The 25,219-nt window shown below is 41.1% G+C and overlaps 1 protein-coding gene across 1 annotated transcript in view; it reads left to right on the top strand.

Moving 5' to 3' along the window:
* Positions 1-10,750: 10,750 nt before the first annotated feature.
* CDK6 (cyclin dependent kinase 6) overlaps positions 10,751-25,219 on the top strand; it is a 126,176-nt gene continuing 111,707 nt past the window's right edge. Inside the window, exons 1-2 of the mRNA XM_082297156.1 lie at positions 10,751-10,832; positions 13,016-13,502. Of these exons, the coding sequence (XP_082153282.1) occupies positions 13,270-13,502 (233 nt within the window). The 5' untranslated portion in view covers positions 10,751-10,832; positions 13,016-13,269. The remainder of the gene's footprint in view (positions 10,833-13,015; positions 13,503-25,219) is intronic.

Raw genomic sequence — 25,219 nt, 5'->3', positions numbered from 1 at the left:
AGGGGAGTGGGAGTTTTTGGAACTGTGATTGTAAATCTGTGATTTGGACACCCAAACTCCTTGCAAGTTTTATTTTGAGGCATTAGTCTTTCCTGGAATGGAGCCATATATAAGAATAAACTGAAACATTCAGTCATAGAATTAGTATGGAGAGGTTCACTACTGAACTGTGCCAAAGAATAGAGCTGGTTGATGTTTTCAGCTGTGACATGAAAACAGATCAGTGAAGTAGAGAGACTAAAAAATGAGTTCAGTAAAAGCTGCTCTTACGCCAGTAACAGGCTGGATGAAGCAGGCTGTGTACACCTATCTACTTTATTTGCTTCTGCTCTTGCCTCTGGTTTGTTTTTTCTCCAAGTACTTAGAAAATATGTACAGTCAATTATGACATGGTAAAGCTTTTAAAAAACAAAGAAGTACTACATTAACTATGTTAGTTGGGTGTTAGAAATCTCAGAAGCACATCTAAGCTGATCTGTAGTGAGGAACCCCAGTAGGTTACTGGGTTCTGGTGGAAAGTTTCCAAAGTCCTGTCCAGCCCAGAAATCTGAGTGTACCTTCTGCAGAAAAGTGAGGCATAGAGAATAGGGAAAGGAAGAGGGATAAGGAGCTGTACACACCCTTGCCTCGCCCTGACATGGGAGTACTGCAGCTCTCCCAGGTCTCTCAGCATAGAACGAGTCAAAGTATTCAGTACAACCTTGTTCATAACTTTGTCATTTATTAATTCTGATTTCAATATATATACATTATCACAAAATATGCAATTATGCAGCTTAATCATCAGGTAATTATTTTGCCTTTTAATGCTATCTCTTTTGAATACCTGGTGAGGTTTTGTCAGCTATGTTAGATCTTGTTCAAAGAAAAATATTTGAGCTGTGTGTATACATGTATGTGCACCTATATACACCCACGCTTGAAAGGTGATGCAATTTCCCAGTAAAGTTCAGAATATTCTTAGCTAGGGAGAGGTAAATAATGGTTTTACTTACCTGTCATAAATAATGACAGTGACTAATGACAGTGCTCTCTTGTGAAGGACCTTCAAAGTCTTCACACTGTGAAACAGGGATAGGGGGATCATGTTAGCAATGGCTGGATTGGTGCACACACAGTTTCTTATTTGCTCAGCTTTATGTGCTAAAAGCAGAGGCAAGGCCAGGAACTTCAACTTTCGGGGTTTAACCCCTAGTTCTAAGTATCAGGCAATTTCCTTTATCTTGAAAGTGTTAACAGTAGAGTAGGGAACTTAGAGTACTGTGCTGATACTATTCTCCTAAGCATGCATTATCAACCACTGTCAGGGACTGCACTACAGAGATCTGTTCTGACCCAATAAAACTGCTGCGTTTGTTTGTTTGTTTGGACTTTTTGGCTTGTTTTTTTGTTTGTTTTGTTTTGTTTTAATTAGCAGTTGCCATTATTGGGTACCTGAAATCCCATGTTTACCTGCTTGGTTGAGAAATTAGAAATGCAACATCCTGACATCAATGTTGGCTTTTAATAACCACAACACATTGTTTGCATCAGGCATGAAAATGAAAAATTAATTTTCTAAAGCAGCTTGATGAAGGCCAGATTACACACTCAGAACTGACCATTCTATAATAGTGGTCATACAAGTAGGGAATATGGGCAGCCATCCATTGTACATAATCTACTGCATAATTATATTTGATAGAAGCTTTCTGGTATGTGTGGATAACGAGCTCATGTATCTATGAATCTGGAATGTTCCTAAAATGAGTCAGTGCATGCTCAACATTAGTTTCCCAAGTTTTTTCATACCATAGTATTGTATTACATTTACTAAATAGATTAAACTCTATTGCAGCCTTAAGGGATACAGGATTTCAGTGGACAAGCAAGAGGATTTATGGAAGGAACACTGATTTATTTTAATAGAAGTTATGTGTGTAAATCTATGTGCAATGAGATCACATCATACTCTAGAGAATACCAGTAGAAGTGTTTTTATCCTGAAAACACAGCTGCCCATATTTGCAAAGTTTAATTTTCTTTTAAAAGAATAGACAGCAACATTTTATAGCCACTACAGTTATCTACATGACTTCAGCATTGCGTTTTGTGCCTGCTCTAGAAATATTAAGGTCTAACCAGATTTGCAGTATAATGAAATCAATAACAGTTTTAAATTGGATTCATCTCCACTGTATTTCTAAGTCTCTGTCATGGACAATATTAAAGAATTGTTTACCAGAAGCTATCAGTCCCTACCCTATGGCACCATGGTGATATGAATAATCCTCAACAGCCTCCATTCTCCTCAAAAAGAGAATTATTCTTTCAACATTGCACAGGTTGAAGAGATGGGATTCACAGAGATAAGAATAATATAGTAATTTTTTTAGGCAGTGTAACATATGTAATGTAGAAAAAGATATCTTTAATAGAATTTCTAATGTACAGTGCATGGCTATTTTAGATGAGGTCATAGGTAATTATATTGGCATCACTTACCAATATTCACAGCATTGTGTTTGTCTTTTATGGGAGTTTACACAAAAGTGTCATCACTGGATGCCCAATACGGGCAACTTATACTGGCTGGTATAATTTGTTGTCATTACTACTAATTTTGATTGTTCTTAAAGTTTTGCCTTCTTTCTTATCCCAGTTATTAATCCACAGACTTGTGTAAGGCAGACCATGCTTTCCCCTTTGCAAATCATTGCTATGTATTTACCACATAACTGGAAAAAACAGAGCTGGGTGGATTGATGTGACACTGTAGACAGAATGAACAGTATTAAACACTTTCTATTGCCAGAGAGCAGTTAGTTCCAGAGTCTCAGTGGTTTTCCAGAATATGTAAAATTAAAAAACTTATTCTGTCATAGCTGTTGTTGATGATTATATACTGATTGCATTTGTACTCAGGAATGGTACATTATCAGAAACACATACAGCTAGATGGGAGATGATCTCAGAATGATTTAGTCCACCCCAGTTCTCTGGAGCAGAATTAGATCATTCCCAAAAGATGTTTGACTCCTGCGGTTGCCCAACCCCACGCTAGAATACTTGTACTTAACTATATACTTGCCTTTAGAAGGTGTTTCTCAATGCCTACATAGGTCTGTGCTGTAAATTAAGCCAATTGTTTCTGATACAGATCAATAACCAGCACAGATCTGATAGGTTGGATGGGGCCTTGAACAACCTGGTCTAGTAGGAGGTGTCCCTGCCCATGGCAAGGCAGTTTGGGACTAGATGATCTTTAAGGTTCATTCCACCCACTAAACATTCTGTGATTCTGTGAGTTTGTGGTACACCAGCATAAATCAATCGATGATACAACGTACCTCAGTTATCTCTACCAAAGAAAACACTGCTCCCTGTTGCAGCTGCTGAACAGCTGCCATTCTTTATCCCCTTCATCACCTGACTGATAGGACACAATGCTGCTTTAGGGCTTCAGACATCAGTGTCTTACCAGCTCCCAGCAGTTTTACATTATTCATTTCTTCTGCAGTTAAATGCTATATCATTTCAACTTAATTTTTTATTACATTTATATTTACTGGCTGACACCAGAGATCATACATGGTTATACTTCTATTTGATTTTTTGGCTAAATATTCATTAATGTACAGTGGCACCATACTTTGGGCAGGTTCCTTTCTCATTCACCAGTTTTGATAGCATGCTATGAAAAATGTTACTACACTTTTCATTAAGCAGAAGCAAATAAGCCATGTCTCTCCAAAATGGGACAATATAGATGGCATGCTGGGGTTCTGGGTGAACGGGAATTTCCAGCTCAAATTTAGCTAATTCCCAAGTGCAACACACAAAAGGCTTATTGGCTGTCCACCACAAAAATGCCATGTAGGCTCTGTGTTAAGGTAGGTTCTTTCTGCATGACAGACAGAAGCCCACACTTGGAACACACTTAACAACTTTGTCCATGCATTATATATCCGTATATAATATTATATACATTCACATATCCGCATTCAAAGTCTACTCCCTTTCTGTGAAATGCTGACAGAAGAAAACATATAAAATCTTGTTTTAGTCACTTATACCAACAGATAAGTCCATGCTTACTTGGCACCAGATCATCTGAGTAAAGTCCTGTTTTCTGTGGCCAACTTTCCTGATCATAGCTACATTCTAACCTAAGTCATACTCTGAGTCATTTTTTAAGACCTGAATGACACAAAAGGTTTAAGATTATGGCATACAAATCAAACAGCTTTCTTTGAAAGCTTTCACAGACAACACCAGTTGTCACAGCAAAAACTCTCTCTGCTTCTTTTCTACACTGAATGGAAAACAGAGATTAAGAGTAAGCATTCTACGAATGGCATGAAGAAAGATACATCCATGCAACGAGTATATACACACAGATGTCCATACACTTACCTGAGCAGATGTAAAAGTCACTAAAACGAACAGAGCAGAAGAGGGAAGAACCTCACGCATGCCAAATATTGCTATAAAGGAGTGTAGAATATAACACCAATGAGCAATGACTGCAAATTAGGGAAAACACTCGGAAGTAAATACAACATGGGTCCCTTCTTCACCATATCCCTCAACTGTTGGCTATTGCCAGCTTCAGGGTGGCTGACATTTCTGCTCCAATGAGCCCCCTTTCAAAAGAATCTAAATCTTGGGGCCAAGACAGATACCCTTCAGCTCAGCACTCTGGGCTGAAAGGAAGAGTGCCAGCAAGAGACCACAGATGGGAGATGGCATCAGCTCCTTGGGAGTTCCACCTCGTGCTTCATGCTGTGGGGTCCCAGGATGAGCTGGCAGTGCCTGTCTTAGCAGACTCTGCTGGCTTGTTTCCCCACTGTCACTCCTGTTAGGGATTTGGATTACCTAGCAGCTTCCACAGTGGCACAGCCTGGCTGCCAGCCCTGTGGCATGAAACGTGCCACCAGGACCCCACTGCCTCAGACACCGTCTGCAGTGTACATGCCAAATCTACCCCTGTATAAGAGCATAGGATCAGGGCTGCAGGAGTCTCCATCTTCTTGCTGTACTCTTTCACTACTGTCCTGTGGTGGGATTTTCAGTGAATCTGTTCCCTTCCCTATCCTTCCATTTCCCTGGCTCTGACTGCAAGCCATTTGGTGCAGACTGCCTTTCAGTGTGAAGCTGCACAGCGTGGAGCCCAAAGGGGACCCAGTTCTGAGCTAAACCTTTAGGAAACGAGGCAAGCTGTTTTCTTCACGGTAGGTATACATTTTGCCCTTGATCATCCACTGTACAATAATCCCCAAAAGTCAACTTTCTGAAGCCAGCCAATGACATTCACTGGCTCTTGCCTTAAGAGCTGGATGGCAAAATATGGCTGATGGATTCTCTCAGGTGCATTCCTAGGAGAATACAGACATTATTGGAGCAAACAGGCTTGTGTTAGTTGTAGGCGTGCTCTTCACATGGCAAGTTTCTTGGCCACTTCTGCCACTGGTAATTACTAAAGCATATACAAACAAATATGGGGAAATATGTGTATGTTTAAACCCTGACATTATGTTATGGTTCTTTGTACTAAGAAACAATAGCCCCACAGTACAGTTTATTACTGTAAAAACAGAAAGATACCATTTGTAAAACATAAAATGATCTGCTATAAACAAAGGCTCTGATTGAAAGAAAAATAAACTAAATATTCATACTGTAATTGGTTTAGATGCCTTAATCAGTGCCAATTATGCTGTGGCTGCTATGTTTTACATGGATTAAATAGTACTTTCTCTCACTTAAATTAGTTAAAATACTGTATGAATGTTAATGACTTATTTTTCTGTAAATTTATTAGTAAATATGCTAGAATTTTTGTGTGTTCATCTTAGAAGTTACATATGAAAAATATTTTCATATTGCACATTGGAATTAATTCTTAGTGTTCAGTTATATCATCTTTCTCATTATGCCTATGCTTCGCTACAAGTAGCTTTAAAATATGTAGTGTATATTTATAATCCATTTTCACACAGCTATAAGAAGGCTAATGATAGGTGAGAATAATTATTTCCCAAATTTGGTTTTAGATGTGATATCTGAAATATCTTTTCAGGAACAATTTTCTGTGCAGTATAATTACTACTTTTTTATTTAGAGAACCTATTTTGGCTTGCTAAAGGGAACTTCTAAAAAGTCATAATTTATGTTAACATTTTAAAACAAATTCTAAATATTCAAATTCACAATAATTGACTGATGTGTCTCTACTACAACAATTGTTGGTCTGCCATCTGTTCTGGCGTTTTCTTGAGGATAAGTGTCTAGAAAAATTGGTTAAAATAATTTTAGCTGAGACAGAAGATGAAAGTTAATAAACAAAACCCAACAATAACACCCTCAATAAAAGCAAACTGTTTTCCAAAACCTTTATGAAAATCTGTTCTTTGTAAAGGAAGCTTCATGTTGTTCTGCAGAACACTTAAAAGATCAAACTGTGAATCTCCAGCAGAACCTCAGCTGTTCCAGAAATACAGATAAAATGCACAAAGCAAAACAATACATTGTGTCTCATCCCTTCTGAAAGTCTCGATTTATTCATCACAATTCTTGGTACTGCCCACCACTACCAGCTTCTTTTAATCAACTGCTTTATACTCATTCCGGTAATTGCTTGTTATCCATTTCCACACCACTGGCTTATTCATTATTTCCAGCAAAACAGAACAGACCTCATTTTATGAAAGTGATTTGTGTACAGTACATAACATAATTTATTTTTAATTATAATGGAGTTTGATTGAAGTTTAATTCAAATAATACATTAGAATTTTCCTTTTTAAATGCATTTCAGTATAAGTGGATTCTCTTTTTCTTGATTTCTTTGAAATTACAGTGATTTTAAAATAAATTAGAATTAAAAATAATGAAATTGAAAAGTATTGAAAAACATAATTTCACAAAGAAAAAATTGATGTAAAATCAGAAAACAGTGATGCAGAAAGAAATTTCTTCCTCTTTCAATACACATTCCCAAATTTTTGTATTTCTAGAGCAAAAAAATACTTTAGAATTACATAAGTGTAGAAATAGCTACAAATGGTAGTCAGAATTCATTTCTTAACAATATTTAATAAGCTTCTTAAAAGATTAATTTCTAAAAATAGCTGTAAATTTCTAAAAATTAAAATATAGTCAATTTTAAAATAAATAAGGGATTTCTTAATTTCTGTATGGGGAAACTTCCATTGTTGATAAAAAGTAAGTGTATACTTACCTTTTCTAAATCAGAAATGTTAAAAAGTAGCATGTTGTTTTCATGAACACAAAGGATTAAACCTTTTAAAGGTTGTTATGCAAAGAAAATATCTATTATTCACAGTGGGTTTTTTATGATTTATTACTATTCTAAAATGTATATTGTTTGAAACATCTCCTTGATTTTGAACTTTAAAACAAATGTAGTAGAATTTATACTTTCAAAGAACTCTGACAATCCAAGTAAGTAATTTCAGCCTCTACAACAAATTGTTTTTAATATCATCTGGTTTAGCTGGTGTTTATATTTAATCATGTTTGGAAATTTCTTCCTGAATCACTTAACTTGTGAAAATTGAGAAAATTGGTTTAGGTAATTTTAGAGATTTGTATAGCTTCTTTGTACTTGGGGAGACAGGATAGTTTGACTACTTCAGATGGGGAGGAAAAAAAAATAGTCCCATCATTTTTTTTAAAAGTCCCTCAAAAAAACTCTGAGGAGCATATAAAGCCACATTAACTATGTGGCACTTTTTTGTTATAAATTTATTCAGTTTGACAGCATGAGCATATAATCTCCCATGGCAATCTCTTCTGACATCACCACACAGAAAGGTGGCTAGAACACTTTTAAAGGACAGAACAATTACATATGTTCCCCCAAAATATTGAGAGAATTTGGGGTGAAAAGATGATCTTGCATTGAACACCGTTTAGTAGGAGAGTGATAAACCAGCACATTTGAGCACAGAGGTAAATGTCAGGGTACTGAAGAAATCTCTTTTCTACGTTCATCTTGAATGTGAGGCTGCATATTTATCTGGCCAAAGGACCCTGTGCCCCTCAGCCCCTCCTTGGGAACAGCACAGTTAACAGAGCCCGTCGAGAATTTAAAGATCCAAAGATCTTCAGGGGGAGACAGCAACCAAGGCTTCACTTCTCCCTCCCTAAAGTGAAGCCCATTGCATGTAAAGTGAGACAATTAATGCCTGTGGAACCTGAGAAGGGTTTTGTACCATGCTTGTTACAGATGCCTAAATATTAGGGAAAGGAAAGGAAAGGAAAGGAAAGGAAAGGAAAGGAAAGGAAAGGAAAGGAAAGGAAAGGAAAGGAAAGGAAAGGAAAGGAAAGGAAAGGAAAGGAAAGGAAAGGAAAGGAAAGGAAAGGAAAGGAAAGGAAAGGAAAGGAAAGGAAAGGAAAGGAAAGGAAAGGAAAGGAAAGGAAAGGAAAGGAAAGGAAAGGAAAGGAAAGGAAAGGAAAGGAAAGGAAAGGAAAGGAAAGGAAAGGAAAGGAAAGGAAAGGAAAGGAAAGGAAAGGAAAGGAAAGGAAAGGAAAGGAAAGGAAAGGAAAGGAAAGGAAAGGAAAGGAAAGGAAAGGAAAGGAAAGGAAAGGAAAGGAAAGGAAAGAAAAGGAAAGGAAAGGAAAGGAAAGGAAAGGCATGAATATTACTAAACAAAAAAACGAAGGGAGATCGTGTACATACGGACCTTGTACTGTGATGTGATTTTTCACACTGTTTATGAAGAAATATTTGATCTGTGTATTTGAATCTGTGACACTTTCACATTTAAATATTATGGGGTTTGCTGTTAACTTCAGCATATTTTTCTTATAAATCAAGGACTTCAGAAGTTGATGAGGAATTTCTGTGATTTAAACTAAAATATATTGTGAGCATAAATCAAGTTCTTGAAAAGTATGCACAGTCTCCTGCAAAAACTCACATGCTGCTGGCCTTTTTCTTGAAAGTGAGTGGTACCAGCTCCCTCTTTTCTCTGGGGGAAATCAGGGGTCTCCCTTCTGCCCTCAGCAAGTTTCCCCTCACTGGCCTTCCAGGTGCTGCTTCTAAACCTCTTAGAAATAGGAAGGGCATGTGGAATTGCTGGGGTCAGTTTTGAAGTCACTTTAACCTGTAGGATTTTTTATATGCTGGTTAGCTTTGTGAGCCCAGATAGAGTAATTATATGCTTCTTTCTGACATGAATTAGTTTTGTTTGTACAGTATTGTATCTTTTTTTGTTTGTTTAGTTATTCTAAATCAGTTAGATTCTAGGCATACACATTTGTAGCTACAAAACCACTTAGTTGAATTACACTTCTCTCTGTGTAAGGGGATTTGGGTCCACCCCTTCCCAGTTAAATCAGTGTATGAGGTGGTTCAGGAGCTGGATCATAATCATCCTTGAGGTCCAGAAGATCATGTGCTGGAGGGTACCAGCTGGGAGAACTGGGAACTAGGCCATGTGCTTTTGCCCCATGGAGACAGAGTTGATTGATATTTGTTTTGTGATTTTTATTTTTTTTCCAGTGGCAAATCTCAGTATTTGCAGGAATTGGCTCCAAACAGAATATTCTCTGCATCGGAAAATGGACTGCCTGTGCACCCTACTCCTCTGCACACCCTGTTCTCCTTGCCCCCCTGCCCCATGCATCTCCAGCTGCAATTCTGTCGGGGCAAAGACTTTGCTGTGATTGGGGGTTCTTCAGCAACCAAGTTTATTGATGCTTCCCAAAAGCATTCATGGGCGCTTACTTCCTGCCGGAGCTCTGTGCTGACTGTGAAAGGAAAGTAACAAAAAAAAAAAAAAAAAAAAAAACCAACAACAAAAAACAAACCAGAAAAAGAAAAAGGAAAAGACAAAAGAATTCGCGTTTTTCTGGAGGGAAAAAAAAAGTTATTTCCCATTATGGAGGCGGGGGGGGGGGGGGGGGGGGCGGGGGGGGTGAGAACCGAAACCCCAAAAGGGTTATTTCCCAGCGCCTCGCACGCTGAGCTCTAGGAATGAGTCAGGGCTCTCAGTGCTGCCGCAGCCGGCTGAGCCCGCGCCCGTGCAGCGCCGAGTGCGGCGGAGCCGGGCCGGGGCCGGGGCCGGGCCGGGCCCTGCCGGGACCCCCCGGGGCGCTCGCCCCGGGCCATGCCTGGCCGCGGCGCTCGCGGCGACCCTTGCGGTATGCGGCTGCCTTTGGCAGGGGCACATGAAGGATTTCATTGAGTGTGAAGACAGAGAGCAGAGACAGAAAGCAGAAGGAGGCGGCTGCAGCCTTTGTAGTCGGGGAGGAATGCGGAAATGTTGAAGCACTATGTCAAACTTTTTTGAAACGGGGTCAAGTCACATTCAGCCAGCGTGGGAAAGCAAGGGAAAAAAAAAGTTGAGGAGAGGGGGGGAAAAAAAAAAAAAAAAAGGCAGCAAGCTGCTGCTGCTCCCAGGCAGAACAGAGGCCGAGGGAGCGAGCGAGGAGCGGCAGCGCAGCGCCGGGGCAGCGGCGGAGCGGCGGCGGCGCCGAGGACCGGTGCCCGAGCCCCGCACCGCAGGCTGCGGCCGGCGGGGCTGCGGTCGTGGCGCTGCAGCTCCCCGGGGGCCGCCGGCCGCGATTTTTATTTCGTGTTTTCCTTTTCCCCGGGCAGGGTGGGGGCGGGAGGAGCGGGCTGGGGGACGAGTGCGAGCTCCTTCTGCGCCAAGGTGCAGCCCGGCGGCAGCGGCGACAGGAGGATGCGAGCCGAGGGCGGCCGAGCCGCGGACCAGCTACCTGTGTGGCCCGGGCGGCCGCTGCCGGGACCTGCCGGAGACATCGCCATGTGAAGGGGCAGACCCCGGGCCGGCTCTCCACCCCGCCTCGCTCAATGGGAGGTTCGTGTTAGAGAGGACTCACCCCCTCCCTCCCCCCCCCCCCTCCACCCCCCGGGGCTGAGGATTATTTGGGGAACTGGTGGCGGTGCAGGCGGCCGTGGCGTACACCAGGTAACGCGGGGCGCCCATGTGCTCCGCGCACCCGGCCCCGCGGCGTGGCCCACACGCCGCCCCCTCCCCGCCCGGCCCGGGAGCCCACACCGCGCACCCCTCCTCCCCGCGGGCGGCACCGCGGACGCGTCCCTTCGGCGGCCGAGCTAGGGCAGCGCGCCCCGCGGTGCCGCTACAACCCCCTCGGGGTCGGTGCAGGGGCGCGGAGGGGCCCGCGGGGGAAGGGGTGCCCTCAGGGGGAGCCGCCGGGGGGGTCCCCTCGGCGTCCTGCCGAGCAGCGGAGCCGGCCCCCCCACCCCGCCCCGTCCGCTGAGAGGAAGCGCGGGGACGCGGCTCCCCGCGTGTCCTCCGCCGCCACCCCCCGCCGCCTGAGGGGCACCCGCGGAGGGGAGCTCGGCGGCGCGGCGGGGGCAGCGGCGGCCGGGGGCAGCCCCGGTGCCCCGCCGTGCCCGGGGAGGGCGAGCACGGGTAAGTTTCCACGCGGCCGCGCCGGGGCAGAGGCCCGCCGGCCCCGCCGCCACGCACGCGCGGCGTCGCTGCCCGCCGCTCGGGGGCGCCCTGCCCGCGGCGCGGGGGCCGCGCCGGGGGGCTCGGGGCGGGCAGGGGACCCCCGCACCGCCGGGCTCGGGCAGGGGACCCCCGCACCGCCGGGCTCGAGCAGGGGACCCCCGCACCGCCGGGCTCGGGCAGGGGATCCCCGCACCGCCGGGCTCGGGCAGGGGACCCCCGCACCGCCGGGTTCGGGCAGGGGACCCCCGCACCGCCGGGCTCGGGCAGGGCATCCCCCGCACAGCGGCTCGGGGCGGGCAGGGGATTCCCGGCACACCAGGCTCGGGGCGGGCAGGGGTCCCCCCGCGGCGGCCCGCCCCTGGTGTCGCCCGGTGGTGCTGCCCACCGCTGGCTGGGGCGGTGCGGTGCGGTGGCAGCTGTGCTGGGAACTGAAGCCGGCGAGGCAGGGAGCCGTCTCTGGGTGCAGCCGGGGAAAAGGGATGAGCAGTGGGCACAGGCTTCCTTCAGATTGCTGTTTTCATCTGCAGCTAAGGTGTAAGATAAGTGTAAGTGTGCGGAATAGCCCTGGCGCTTTGTGCGTGAATTCCACTTCAGGGATCCCCGACTGAGCTATGTGGGGCTCTTTCATCCTGGGACGGTAAAAATGCGGTGTAGGAGAGGGCTGGAGTCCTGGAGGTCACAGTATCGCTGTATTAAAAAGGGTCAGGGGGAAGGGAGGAATTGATGTGGAGCTTTGTGAGCAAAGAGGATTTGCCCAGTCCTGCAGAAAGTGGATGAAACTGGATGCAGAAGGAAGTGCTTCTGCTTTTCAGCCTCATGCACTCAGCAGCAGAGCATGCTGTTCCTGAAGACATCTTTTACCATGGTGCTTTGCAGGGAGCTGCCAGTGACACACATTGCAATATCCACAGCCAAAACCCTTGCTTGTTAATAAATTTCCTGAAGTGCGTATTTCTGAATCTATTTCAGCACACAATGCTTCATAACATATTATTGTCATTTAAATATGTATGTATTTCACCTCTCCACAGGTGCTTTGTTTCTTGCGATGTGCTCATAATGTGTTCATGAAGGGCTTAGCACAGGAGAGAGCAGACCAAGGCAGCAACCTCCAAATGCTATTATTTACAAGCAAGTGACAGTAATATGGCATAAAATATATCCAAGACTCCACCATGTTCAATGACTCAAAACTTTTGAGTCCCAAAATCCTGACATAAGTTCTTGGATGTACACTTTGTTTTACACATGAGTAGTTAGCTCTGCCATCTCATGGGGTCATCATCTTTAGCTCGTTCCTCAGTAAAACCCCTCAGCATGCTGTTGCTCTGTAGCCGTGTGCCTGCCCTTCTGCACAGACTGTGATAACTTTGTAGTGTATCAGCCACTCGGGGACATTGATACATATGTCACCCTTGTGGTTCACATCTTCCTTTCCACCACGATTTTGCTTTGCATGTAGCTATCTACTGTATTAGCTTAATTTTAGCAGGTTTTGAACAATGCAAAGTAATGAAGTAAACTAAAGTAAACTTACTTTTCTTGCTTGGTTTGTCCTCCAGATTTGTTTGGCTTTACACAGGCAATGCTCCCAAAGACTGTATGATAATTCCTGGTGGCCGAAAGAGGAGGCACATTGTGGCCAGTATAGAAAAGGAACAAGAACAGGAGAGCAGGAGCTTCTACTGCCTCTCTGCCAGAGGTACCAAGTTGCGTGGCCTGTCTGCACCCAAGCAAAGTACTGGTTTTCAGAAAGTACGTGAGACTGAGAGCCATCTTGAGGCACTTGGAGAGGAGGAAGAGGACTGGTGCCAGCATGGATAAGGACAGCACAAACCTGGCTGACCAGCAGTATGAATGTGTGGCTGAGATTGGGGAAGGAGCCTATGGGAAGGTGTTCAAAGCCCGAGACTTGAAGAATGGAGGACGCTTTGTTGCACTGAAGCGGGTACGGGTGCAGACCAGCGAGGAGGGGATGCCGCTGTCCACCATCCGAGAGGTGGCGGTTTTGAGGCACCTGGAGACATTCGAACACCCCAACGTGGTCAGGTGAGGAAGTGGGGCCAGGGTCCTGATCAGTGGGGTCCTGGGTTTAGTACGTGAATTGGGTGAGCAAGGGTTTGGGGGCATAAATGGAATGGACACTAGTTTGGGTTTGTGGCTGAAGTGAGCACTAAACTGTGTACATGAAGTGTGGTTTGAGGTTTCAACAGGCCATGGAGCTGCCTGCCAGACCTCACCTCATCCCTGTGCATTGCCTCCCACACACACAAACACCCATCTCCAGAGGCATAGGTGTGTGTTTTAAGTGTTGGAATGGATGGGCAAGGAGCCATATAATACTGTTTCCTCCGGCATGAGAGAAAATGAAGAAAACCCCAACCTCTGCCTGGTTTTGTCTGAACTATTAGTACTGCCAGCTGCAGCTGATTTTTAGCGGCTCTGTTCATTATAGAAATGGCAGGAATGAGAGCAGTAGTGGAATGTGCATTCTAGCTTTTTAGATGTTCTTATAGAGAGCTATAGATCATCATGTTAAAGAGAAGTAACAGCTTAAGACTTCAAGCTTTTCAGGCAGCCTTATGGTTGAGTACTGTTTGGTACTAATTTTCACCATGAGCTGCTGATTGTGCTACCAAAAGGGCAAAATACAGGTGTCAGACCTTGCTCACAAAATGGTGGCAGTGGCCCCAGGATGTCCTTTCTGTTGTGTCAATAGCATAAATCTCTGATAAATGGCCTGTGCTCTCAATGATAAGACTAGCCCTACTGTAACCTCTTACATTTTTCTGTAGCTAGAAACCTTCAGCAGCCTGTGAGTGTCTTTTATTAAAATTACGGACTTCAAGAAATAATTTTCACTTTGCAGATACTCATATTGAAACTGGTCAGCATCTTGCTGGTGGTGCTGTATTAGCAGGAGTATTCCCCATTCTTTGCGTTACTTATGCACATATTATACAGCGAAAGGAAAACATTTTGTATTTCACTTAACACCAAGACTCTCTCAGTCCTAGAGAAATAGATACTCTGAACGTACAGGTGAATTTCAAAATGCCTTGCACATGTAATCATCCTTTTTTTGGAAGGTCTGAGATGAGGGGGTGAGATTATTAGGTGCAAGAGCAAAGGTGAGACAGAGAATAATACTTAAATTACAAAAGTCAATAGCTAGAGATGAATTAATTTTTGTTCATTTCAAGGCAGCGTAATGTAACAGTCTCCTTTATGTCAAAGCTGAATAGGCAAAGTGTATGTATTCTGAAATGCTGATCATGGAGTGCAGGTCATTGGTCTCACTTCAGTGAGCAGTGGGACACATACAGGCTGCAGCTGACACTTCCATTGCTCATCAAGCAAATCCACAATTGGCTGGCACCTGGTAATGCCAGAGGCTTACTCAGTATCCTTCAACAGTGTGGATGTCTTTGCTTGGAGATCGTATGTTTGATTACAATCAAGTGGCTTGGTTTAGAGGAGCACATACAAAGTTCTTTGGCAATAGAGGGATAATTGGAAGTTGTCAAAATCTTTGAAATTCAGCCCATTAATTTATGAAAGAAAATGAGGATTTAGTTGTCCAAGTTTGGCATTTATGTATTTGAAAGCTAAAACTTGTTTGGGAATAATTGAACATAATACTTAAGAATTTTTCTACCATTGACATCTTTCCCTATGATGTAAAAGATCTTTTTAAGAGCTTTCTAATCTTGAATGCAGCTAAATCATGAAAGTAGAGTTCTTGTTTTCCAAAGAGCTATTTGATGAACTGACGATGCAACTGCAGGCTTCTTTTGCATGATTTAAGTGCAGTTGAATCTCAAGAGAGCATTGTATAAATAGATTGACGCTTCAAATATTTTTACAAGCTTGAATGAAAACTAATTCTCAGCAAAGCAGTGAGTATTTCAACCAGCAATATGAGAATGTAATTTCAATATAAAAATCTTTGTGTGTTCCAGGTCCTCTTAGTGGTGTTGTGAAGCCTGTACCTTTTGCCATAAGCAGCCTTTCAGACACAAGGGGCTGTTTGGTAGGGTGCCTGGGGCATTGGTTGCACACCTTCTTCCACAAAAAGGCAGAAGATAAGCAATTTCAAACATCTCTTCTAAAATGTGAGGAATGCTGTTCAAATACTCATGTCTTTTGTCCATATTTTTAATCTGTAGAGCAGATGAGGAGCCCTCTGGAGTAACCAGAATCATGTCCTTCAAATGGAAAAATTATTTGAAAACATTTAAATGGCCCAGTTCTGTTAGAAAATATGGTAGAAGAGTTTGCAATTTATTGAAATAAAACATCTATTTTTGTATTATGTAAATATACTCAGAAAAGGAAGTACTATAAAAGAAGTGCTGCAGTCTTAAGCAGCTGATCTAACTGTACTTTATTGAACATATTATGCTCAAAAAATTTTAATTGTTTGGGCCTGCATTCTGGAAACTGCTGTCATGGCCAGGCTAATAACTAAAAACAATGCCAGATGCATTGTCTACATACTGGATTAAAATGTACATTGTTTTCACAGCACTGGGATAACAGCACAAATATTTAAAACCAAATATTTTTGATTTTGAGGGGACATCTAGTTCTTTTCTGAATATTACAAGCAACTAGCCTGAGAGAACTACGTTGGAATTGCAAATTCGATGTTGTGTCTGTTACCTTTAAGTAGTGGCATGTGTGAGCCATGAGCTGCTCAATGCAAGCCAGCAGCCATTCTGTGAGTCAGAATTTAGAGACACTTTGTACAGATGAACTGCACAGGCTCTGTGCTCCGCTGTGGTACTCTGGCATCAGCTGACAGCAGAGATCACAGGCCACATGAATTTAGGCTGAGTGTCATTTTCAATTCAAATGGTAGCTCTGGGCTTCTCCAGGGAGTACAGTAAGGAGCTCAGCAGCTCAGGGCTTCTCTGTTGCCATGAAGTGGTGCTAAATGTGAAGAACAGTTTGGTAAGGAAAGACCCAGTATTTTCTAGGCACAGGTAGAGCTCCATGGCTTTGCTGGTCATAGAACCAGGATTCAGGACCAGCATTGCTACTCCAGCCCAGGTTTGTCTTAACAGTTGTAGATTCAATTCCTCTGAGACATACTTAGAGCCAAAACTGGTTTCCAGTGCTTGGCACTAGGGTTGGAAGAGAATTTTATCCATAAGGGAGAGATGTCTAAATAGCACAGAATAATTTTAAACACAGTATTTATCATATTTTTCCATGCTACAGCTTGCTAATTATGAGAGCTTTGTTTTGTGTTCCTTTGTTCCAAGTCCATAGTTTCCATATTTGTACAATGAAGAGATGCATTTTTCACAGCAGAGTTGCTTTTACAAAGATGGATAGTGAAATTAGATAAGGCTTCACTACAGAATAAGGCAATACAGGGTGCAAGAAAAGAATCAAAGGGAAATATAATCTTCATCAGAACAGTGATAGTAATGAAAATCTCTGTACTGTAATGGAATTAAGGTCTGGAGGACTGATCTAAAATTTTGTAAGACTGTTAAGAATGATATATAGAAAGCATGGGGAAAAGGCAGTTAAGATAATTGTTATGTGCTTAAAATTCTTTCCTGTTCACATTTGCCCTTTGTATAGAGCTCCTCTCTGCCAGGACACCTTACTCTATTCTATTTATTTTCACAAAATAAAGTTAAAAATAGGATCTTCAAGAGTAAAGCTTACTGTAAATCCCTCTAAAATTAGGTATGTCATGGGCTTGGAAAAGTCCCTTGTAGCTGGTAGGATGATCAAGGTGCTCCTCTAGCTCATCTTTCAGATAATAAGATGTCATGCTTTAATAAAACTTTAATATATACAGTAGGTAAATCTGGCAAAAGTTGGTCCAGCGCTTATATAGCTTAGTGCTGTTCTAGTTGGGAAAAATGAAATATATGTAGATAAAGAACAGACTTTGCCAGGAATAAATGACAGATTCAGGAAATTCCTGTGTGTAAAACCCTGCTGCAAGATAGCTGTAAAAATTCTTCTTGTGATTATAATGCTAAATTCAGCTGTATTTTGCATTCATTTTATCTCTCTCCTGCTGGTAATCAGATGAATAATTTTCCCCATATCTTAATCATCATCAAACTGTGAATTTGCACTCTGGGAAGGTGATATGCAAGACAGACTACTGTAATTCTTGCCATGCTTGTTTTCTATCGTATTTATATTTAACAGTTTTAGTAGCATTAAACCTTAAGCAAATTGAACAAACATGCAAAGCTGTGTATTTTTGCTTCCTATCTCATAACTTTTGTTTTATGAATACAACTTCTTTAGTATTTTCATGGTTTAGTAACTATTCAATTTTAAAATATCCAAAATTACATTGAATATGACCTATTAAAGTATAATCTAGTCTGGGTTGTTATTTCAAAGGTAAGTGTTAGAGATCTTGCCATTCAAAGTGATCATAACCATGTAAGAATTAAAAATCTTAATTCTCTCTTTCCTGTTACTTTGCAGAATATGTGCCCCAGCTAATTGACTTAGGTTCAACAGAATGATCCACCTAGCTGGAAGTCTAACTCTCTTCCTCATTCTTTTTTGTATACGAATCGGTGGGGGGCAGCACAGTAATTATGATTATTTGCACAGTTACGCCATGTCCAAGTTTCTGTGTTACTTTATACCATTGAACTATAAATGGCACTGTAAACTGCTCTCTGCAGTACAGCAGTCGTGTCTTGCTGCCTTTTCCCTGCTTTTGCAGTCCAGTGGTCCATGCTGTTATCTCTTGGTTTGCGCTTGAGTGGTTGATGGAGGCCATCAACTAATGGCCTTGGCGAGGCCACCTGAGTGTGGGGGAGAGAGGCTGGCACACATGTCACTCCCCCATCCCTGCATATGCTGACATAAAGACCAGAACTTGCTTGACCTTGCTCAGAGCTCCCAGAAGTGTATAAATGGCTTGGGGCTTAAAATTCTTATACTTAGAAGGTCTTTTTATAAGTGTCTTTATAAGTTCCCTGTCTAGCCTGATAGGGCATTCAGAACATATCAGTAGCATATCATCAATACTTAGCTAACCTTTTGCAAAACAGTTTGAACGTGTATTTGTTTTGCTTTTTTCTGTTTGTTAAACTAAAATGATGAGTAACTAAAAGAGGGAAAAAATTTCGAAAGGCAGTAGCTGATTTTATTTCTCTTTCTGGTTTTGGTTGATGCTGATGTTGGCTTCTGGCTTTATTACTGTACTGTTAATAAGTTGAAAGGATGATCTTCTCAAAATCATTGAGATGTTCCATCCCGTCAAGTGAAACATTTCTGTTTTAGGGGGTGTTTGTCTCTAGTGAATTCTGCTTCCTTCCTTCTTTTTTCTGCCAAGCTAATGTTAAAACTTCTAGTCTGTGAGGTCATTCTTCCACATCACCGGTGTGCTGTATTGTGCGATACAGTTTATTTTTGTGTAGCATCACTCATTGTGGCATCTGGCAAGCCCCTAGAGACAAAGAAATGGTGATCTTTGCATTGCTAGTTAGAGAGATTGTCTTGCACACAGAAGGAGTAAAATAAGATACCGGGATGGAGTGAGCAGAAGAAACTGAACTTGAAACTTGCCAAGTATTTGTGTGGCAGATGAATCTCAGCTGAGGTAGAAATGGTGGATGAGTAATGGGAAGGAAAAACTGAATGAGCTTCAGAGTCAGTTTTAGTCTCACACAAACAGGATGGGTCTTCAAGGCAGATGTGAAGACAGGAAGTGCCTTGGCAGGAGAAAGGCATTTCCAGGCTGGAGAGCAGTTTTGGTCAGAGGGGAAGGGAGATTGTCCCTGCACTGTCTGGCCACTGCAAGGGACACTGCAAAGGTCTTGGGGAGGAAGGGACTGCCTACCTGGAAATACGGCTTCTCTGATGGCTGGAGGGCAAAGGGGAATGATGTGGCTGCCACTGAACAGGGTACATAGGACTTGGAGAAATTAGTTGACAGAGGACATTGGGCAGCGAGTGGACATGAATGTTGACCTGTCATCATCTGCTTGCAACCTTACAGTACACAGAATGAGCATGTACAGGGAAAACAAGGATATTCTTGCCAACCATATGAATTGTTTGTTAGTTATGGATGTGATGATTTTGTTTTAATACATGATCTGGCAGAAACAGGACAAGATAAGAGCATCTCAGGAAGGAAGGGTTGAGTATGGAACGGACTTCTGAGCCTTCAAAAATTCAGTTTCTGGAGTGAGTACAAGAGCATTTTTAAAAAGTATTTTGTCTCATTCTAAATCTAAGTTTTTTACAAAAAACATGTTTCCTGTTTTTGTATTGAGTAAATGTTAGTCATTTTAGATTATGTCCAGTGCGCCCTTCCTTCTTTAAATCTGTGGATGGTTATGTCTGTGCTGTTCTTGGAGATATTTAGTCTTGCTGGGTCCTGCCCGGAATGGAAAACCAACTTGTTTCACCACAACCACTGCTGATGGTAGGCTGTGACTTCCAGGCAAGGGAATGGAGTGGGGTACGGGATTCAAAACTGAGCCTTGAAAAGGTTTAGATGCCAGGAGAGCGGATAGTGCACACTTACAGACAGGGGCCAGGGCAGGTTGATTGGGACTTTGCAGTTTACTTCATGATACTCACTTCCAGCTGAAGTGTGGAACAGAGCAGGGAGAGGAAAAGTGCTTGTTTTCCCAGGGTTTAAAAGAGAGCCGGCTGGACCTGGAGTTCGTGACTTAGCAAAGCACTAAGTCACTCAGGTGTGCTTGGTGGGATTTAAGCCATTGTTTGAAGCTTAGCACAGGTCTGAGTGCATTATCGAATAGAAATAGCTATGATACTAAGAATGCACTGAATTTTAAAACATCTTTCTGGATAGAGGTTGGGGAGAATATACATTACAGCATGAATCACAGATGCTGATTCTTATTCATATATTAGATTAAAGCCTTATTTCTAGAGAATATTTCTATTAAAAGTTAAAATGAATCATCCAGAATTAGTAATACAACTATCCTGACAGAACAGTAACATGAATTTGACATCAAGAGTGATTATTTGTCATTGTAATAATTCTTAGGTGGTAGAATTTAGTTCGGAAGTTCTAAAATTATTTTGTGAAGTTTTGTAACAGTAAATACAATAGAAGTTGCAGTTCATTCCAAAACTTTGCTGTATAGAGAAGATTTAGTTTTCTTGGCGTGAAGTCTAGTTGTTTTCCAGTATTGCTGAACAAGTTGATTCTTAATGATCTAACAAATTATCAAAAGATAAGTGTGCCCACATACATAAATAACTAAGCTGTGGGGTTTTTTTAAAAGAGAGGAGATTTCTCCACTTATACCTGTTCTTCATATCTTCTTATATTCTGAAAAATACTTCTAATTATGCATGCATGATTATTTAACAGGTATGCCTTTAAACTCTAAAGCATTTGTATTTAATAAATAAACCACTTCAGAATTTTCCAAGGGGTGTTTTTTTCCAACATGTACTTTGACATTTTCCATTTGGGAAGCTTTTGATGAGATGATCATCAAAGAGTGGAAGTGTGACTGTTAATTTCTAAACTCTTTTCAAAATACCTCATTGCATCCAAATTATTGTATTGATTTTTCTATTTATTTACCCTTCATCTTTAAAAAATTGTCCCATCCGTAGAAAAAAAAGGAAGTAGTCTGCTAAATAATCCCTTTAAAATCAGGCTTTAAATTTCTAACAACACAGTTGTGTTTTCTTTAGGCAGTATAAAAATGTTTTATATGAGTAGTAAGAAACTCTTTCATATGATGCTTTAGATATTTTTTAGGGTTTTAGAAGAAGATGGGTTTCTGTTCTCTGAAGTATCTTGCATAATTTTAGGACAAGGTGAACATTTCACATACCTAAATACAGGGCAAATTTGCTTGTATTGGTAGAGTTGTGCTAGGGTGGGTTTCCCATTACATTCCTAGCAAACAGTTACAAACTTAGCAAAAAGTTCTGTACTGTTTTAAAAGGGTTCATACCAATACTGACTGCTTATTACTCTGGAGTATCATTAACAGGTGACTGATCTTCTCTTAATAAAAGAAAATAAAAAACTAACTCAGACATGAATTCATCTTTACAGGAATTTCCCATATTTAATGATTGAAAACTCAGTTCTAGTGTAGATGAATCATACAGAGTTTAAGTGAAACCTGTTGAGTCTGGACTTTTGAAACATTAGTCAGTGCAGAATGTTACATATTTTGATAGAAACAGAAATGAAGTGAGAAATAGAATGGAAAAAGCCTGGGTGATTTGTTTCTCTCTTTTATGTGAAACTTTGGCTAGTCTTTTATTATCTATTTGAAGTGTGGTCAGTGTGATAAATTGCTGTTTAACAGTGCCAGAGAACTCCCTTCTCCCTGAAATCAATTAATTATAAACTGGAAATTTCAGTACTTTGTTCACTGTTTCTTAAGTTAGCATATTTCTAGGAGCTTTCTGTGATCGTAATTCCTAGCTGCACTGGTGCTTTTGTTTCTCTTCGTCTGTGGAGCCAGGGCTCTACTGTAAGGATAGAATTCTATCACTTTTTTTTCCACATTTGATGTGGTATTTTGCATACAGCTGCAGAGTAGACAGTTACCTTTGAAAAGAACATTTGGCTGGTTTAATTTGATTAGAGCAAACCACCTCAATCATTACTGAACTAGGACCGTTTTCAGTTTAACTTGGCTGTAGGAGCTGGGAATGTACTGACTGTGCTTAGACGTTTGGGGGAGGACTCGTTTGGGTACACAGCTACCGCCGAAGTGAAACAACCTTAGAGGACCTTGCATACTCTGCTCTTTTCCAATAAAAAAGGAGGGCTGTGAAGCCATTGAATGTCACATTTAACTTTCCCTCATTGTGACAAGGAATTGCATTCCTTTTCTACAAAAAAATTGGAAATGTTTAACGCATAGAAATACAGAATCATACATTTTTTAAAACCACCATGATACTAAAAACATATATAGGATATGAAAATCTTACGTTTACAACAGATTTAAAACATACCTAGCAACAGTATTTTGAATAAAGTTATAAAAAAATCCAACATATAAATAGAAATATGGCAGGATTCTCATAGATACATTATATCCAACTTAAAATTGCATCCTTTTTAGTAAGTCTCAGTAAGATTCCCACTTTCTTGCATGAAGTTTTGATTTTCTACCTCTTTCCTCATCTTATAAATACATTGGGGTGGTTTTTACATTGCATATTAAAGATCAAATTAGATACTTAAGATTCACAGTACTATGTATTCCGTATGACTTTTGCTTTTCAGTTTCCCTCACTGATGATCACATAATTTTCCCAGAAAAACTCTGTCTGTCTAGAATATAAATATGTCTCATCATAAATGACAGACCTTCAGTGAATTCTAGTCAGCTGGTGTTCACTAGAAAATACAGTTCTGATCTTTAGGTGCCCTGACTTTGAGGTAGTGCATCATCATTTATACAGTATTTTAACCAGGGGATTACAGCTGAAGGAAGAGTTTCTGCTTCTTCTTGCATTATGTTCTGAAAAGCAATATGCATAGTTAACTGTTCATCTGTGTCAGCAGCCTGGCACTTGCTGCTAACGGCAGAATTGCATACATATCTTCCAGCTAATCCAAGAATCCAGTTGGAAATTTAGGGCTTGAGTTTCCGCTGGTGAATTGAAAGAGCTACACTGATTCAAACAGCTTTGGTTGTTCAAGTCATAAGGTCCTGATGTTAAGATGACCAAAAATGCATTAGCACAGGCAGACTGTGCAGAGGTGTCCCATCAAGCATGCATGTTTGAGACTTCATCATTTAGAGTTCAGATGCTGCAACTATTATAAAAATAGTTTATATAAAAATAGTATATTTTTTATTTTATACTCTATATATAGGGTATAAAATAATATAGGGCTTTTATACCCTATATATATATGCATATATATAGGGTATAAAAATAGTTTATTCATTGATGTAGCATTTCTGTTGACCTGTTTCCCTCCTAACTAGACTCCCTTTTAGCATCACAAATAATTCCTCTCTAACTCAGTATATATCTTCTGAAATACTTGATGTCTGCCTCTGTGTTGTCACCTAAGCATTTTGTACAATGCTGTGTTATCTCTGGAACTCCAGGTTGAGTCACAGATACAGTCATTTCGGTGCAGAGTACATCTCCTTTCTTCAAGTGCAAATGCTTCCAGTGCAAATGCTTCCAGAGCTGCAGTTAGAGACTTTCTGATTGCTGTACAGTATTGAAGTTTATGTCTAATGTTACTAACACAGCACTGGAACCTTTATTACTGGTTGCCAGGTTCCTTTGGGACAGTGAATGTCATTGACCTGTATTACTTTTCTCTGCTAGGAAGTAGATTATAAAGCGAATCTCGTTTTGCCGACTTTATCTGTCAGCATACTTTGTGAACTTTATGACATGGAGATTAAGCAACATCTGCACTTTAATTAGTGTGTTGTTTATCCTTAGATAACCTTCTAGATTGTTAATGGAGATAGGCCTACCCACTGATCTTTGTGGTTTCCTCGCAGACATCTCTAATCAGTTTGTTGCCTCACTGTTTATCTCTGCTTTTTATAAAATGCTGAGCAACAAGTTTTGATCAAAGCAGTAATACCCATATCCAGACAGGTTGGAATCAATGACTATAGTCTGAAAATTAGAATGATATGTTTCATTAAACTTAAGGAAGGGCCCAGACAAGTTAATACTTCTGCAGAACTGAGCACCTGTATCTCTTCATTGCATAGAATCCCATTCATCATACTGCCTTTATGTTTGTAGCATCATTTAAAACAAAAAAGTGTTACCTGGAGTTTCTTAATTCTCTGTTGCTTATTATTCATGTTGTCTCTATTCTTAAGAACTCAAGAAGGTTTTATTACTTTCAAATTCTATTTGGTCAGATTAGAACATCTTTTAGAGATGTCAGTTATTTCAGAAGCAAATATTTATGCAGAAGTGAAAAAATACAAACAAACGAGACTGGAACTGAGGATCATGGCAGTACAAGAACAAGAATAGTTAGAATTTGCACAGAAGAGTCAGGTAATCCATTTGTCTAGAAATTAAAGGTACTTGTGGATACAGATAAATGGCAGACAGGTGAATGACACTGATGAGGCAGTTTTCTTAGAAGACATTTAAAGTATATTGGAATATCCCAGATCAATAGGATATTGTGATGTCTGTAATAAAATACAGTTCAAAGACTGCTTGGTTTCCAGTAACCCAAAGTTGAGAGTGAACAAGACTATTTTGCAGAAGCAAAGCTTAAGTCATGAAAAGCAAATAATCTTTTGCTGTCCTTTACATCAGCGAAGGGATATTGAGCCTACAATTCTGGAAGAAGCTGTAAAGTCAACTAAGTTCACTAAAATAGTGATAAAGGACAATTTAACCACTGTTCATAGTAGACAAAGTTTAAAGACAAGTAGACAAGGTTTAAAGACAAAACTTAGAGATACAATCAATGAAGTAGCTTTTCCTGGAGTACAAAAAAGTGAGATCACTCTCTGCATGGACTGAAATAACCTGCAATAGCTGGTTTAAGAAATTCTTATAGTCAAGGCACACAGTCTTTTAGTCTGACATTTTTGGGAAAGGGATGGTTCCCAAACTTGACGTAGTAACAATAGGCTTTAGAAAAGAGAGATTAAGAAACAAGAAGTAATCAAAAATTCAGCAGTCAAGAGGAATGATATGAAAAGGCTTAGATTTAAAATTGTGGGTACTTAAATAGAGACTTGTAGCAACATGGTTTTTGTCATTTGGGTCTTACACCATTCCCTGACATCATG

Source organism: Coloeus monedula (genome assembly GCF_965178545.1).
Source record: "Coloeus monedula genome assembly, chromosome: 1".
Lineage (NCBI taxonomy): Eukaryota > Metazoa > Chordata > Aves > Passeriformes > Corvidae > Coloeus > Coloeus monedula.
Note: the sequence above shows the minus strand (reverse complement) of the source record. Positions and strands in the feature narration are given on the sequence as shown.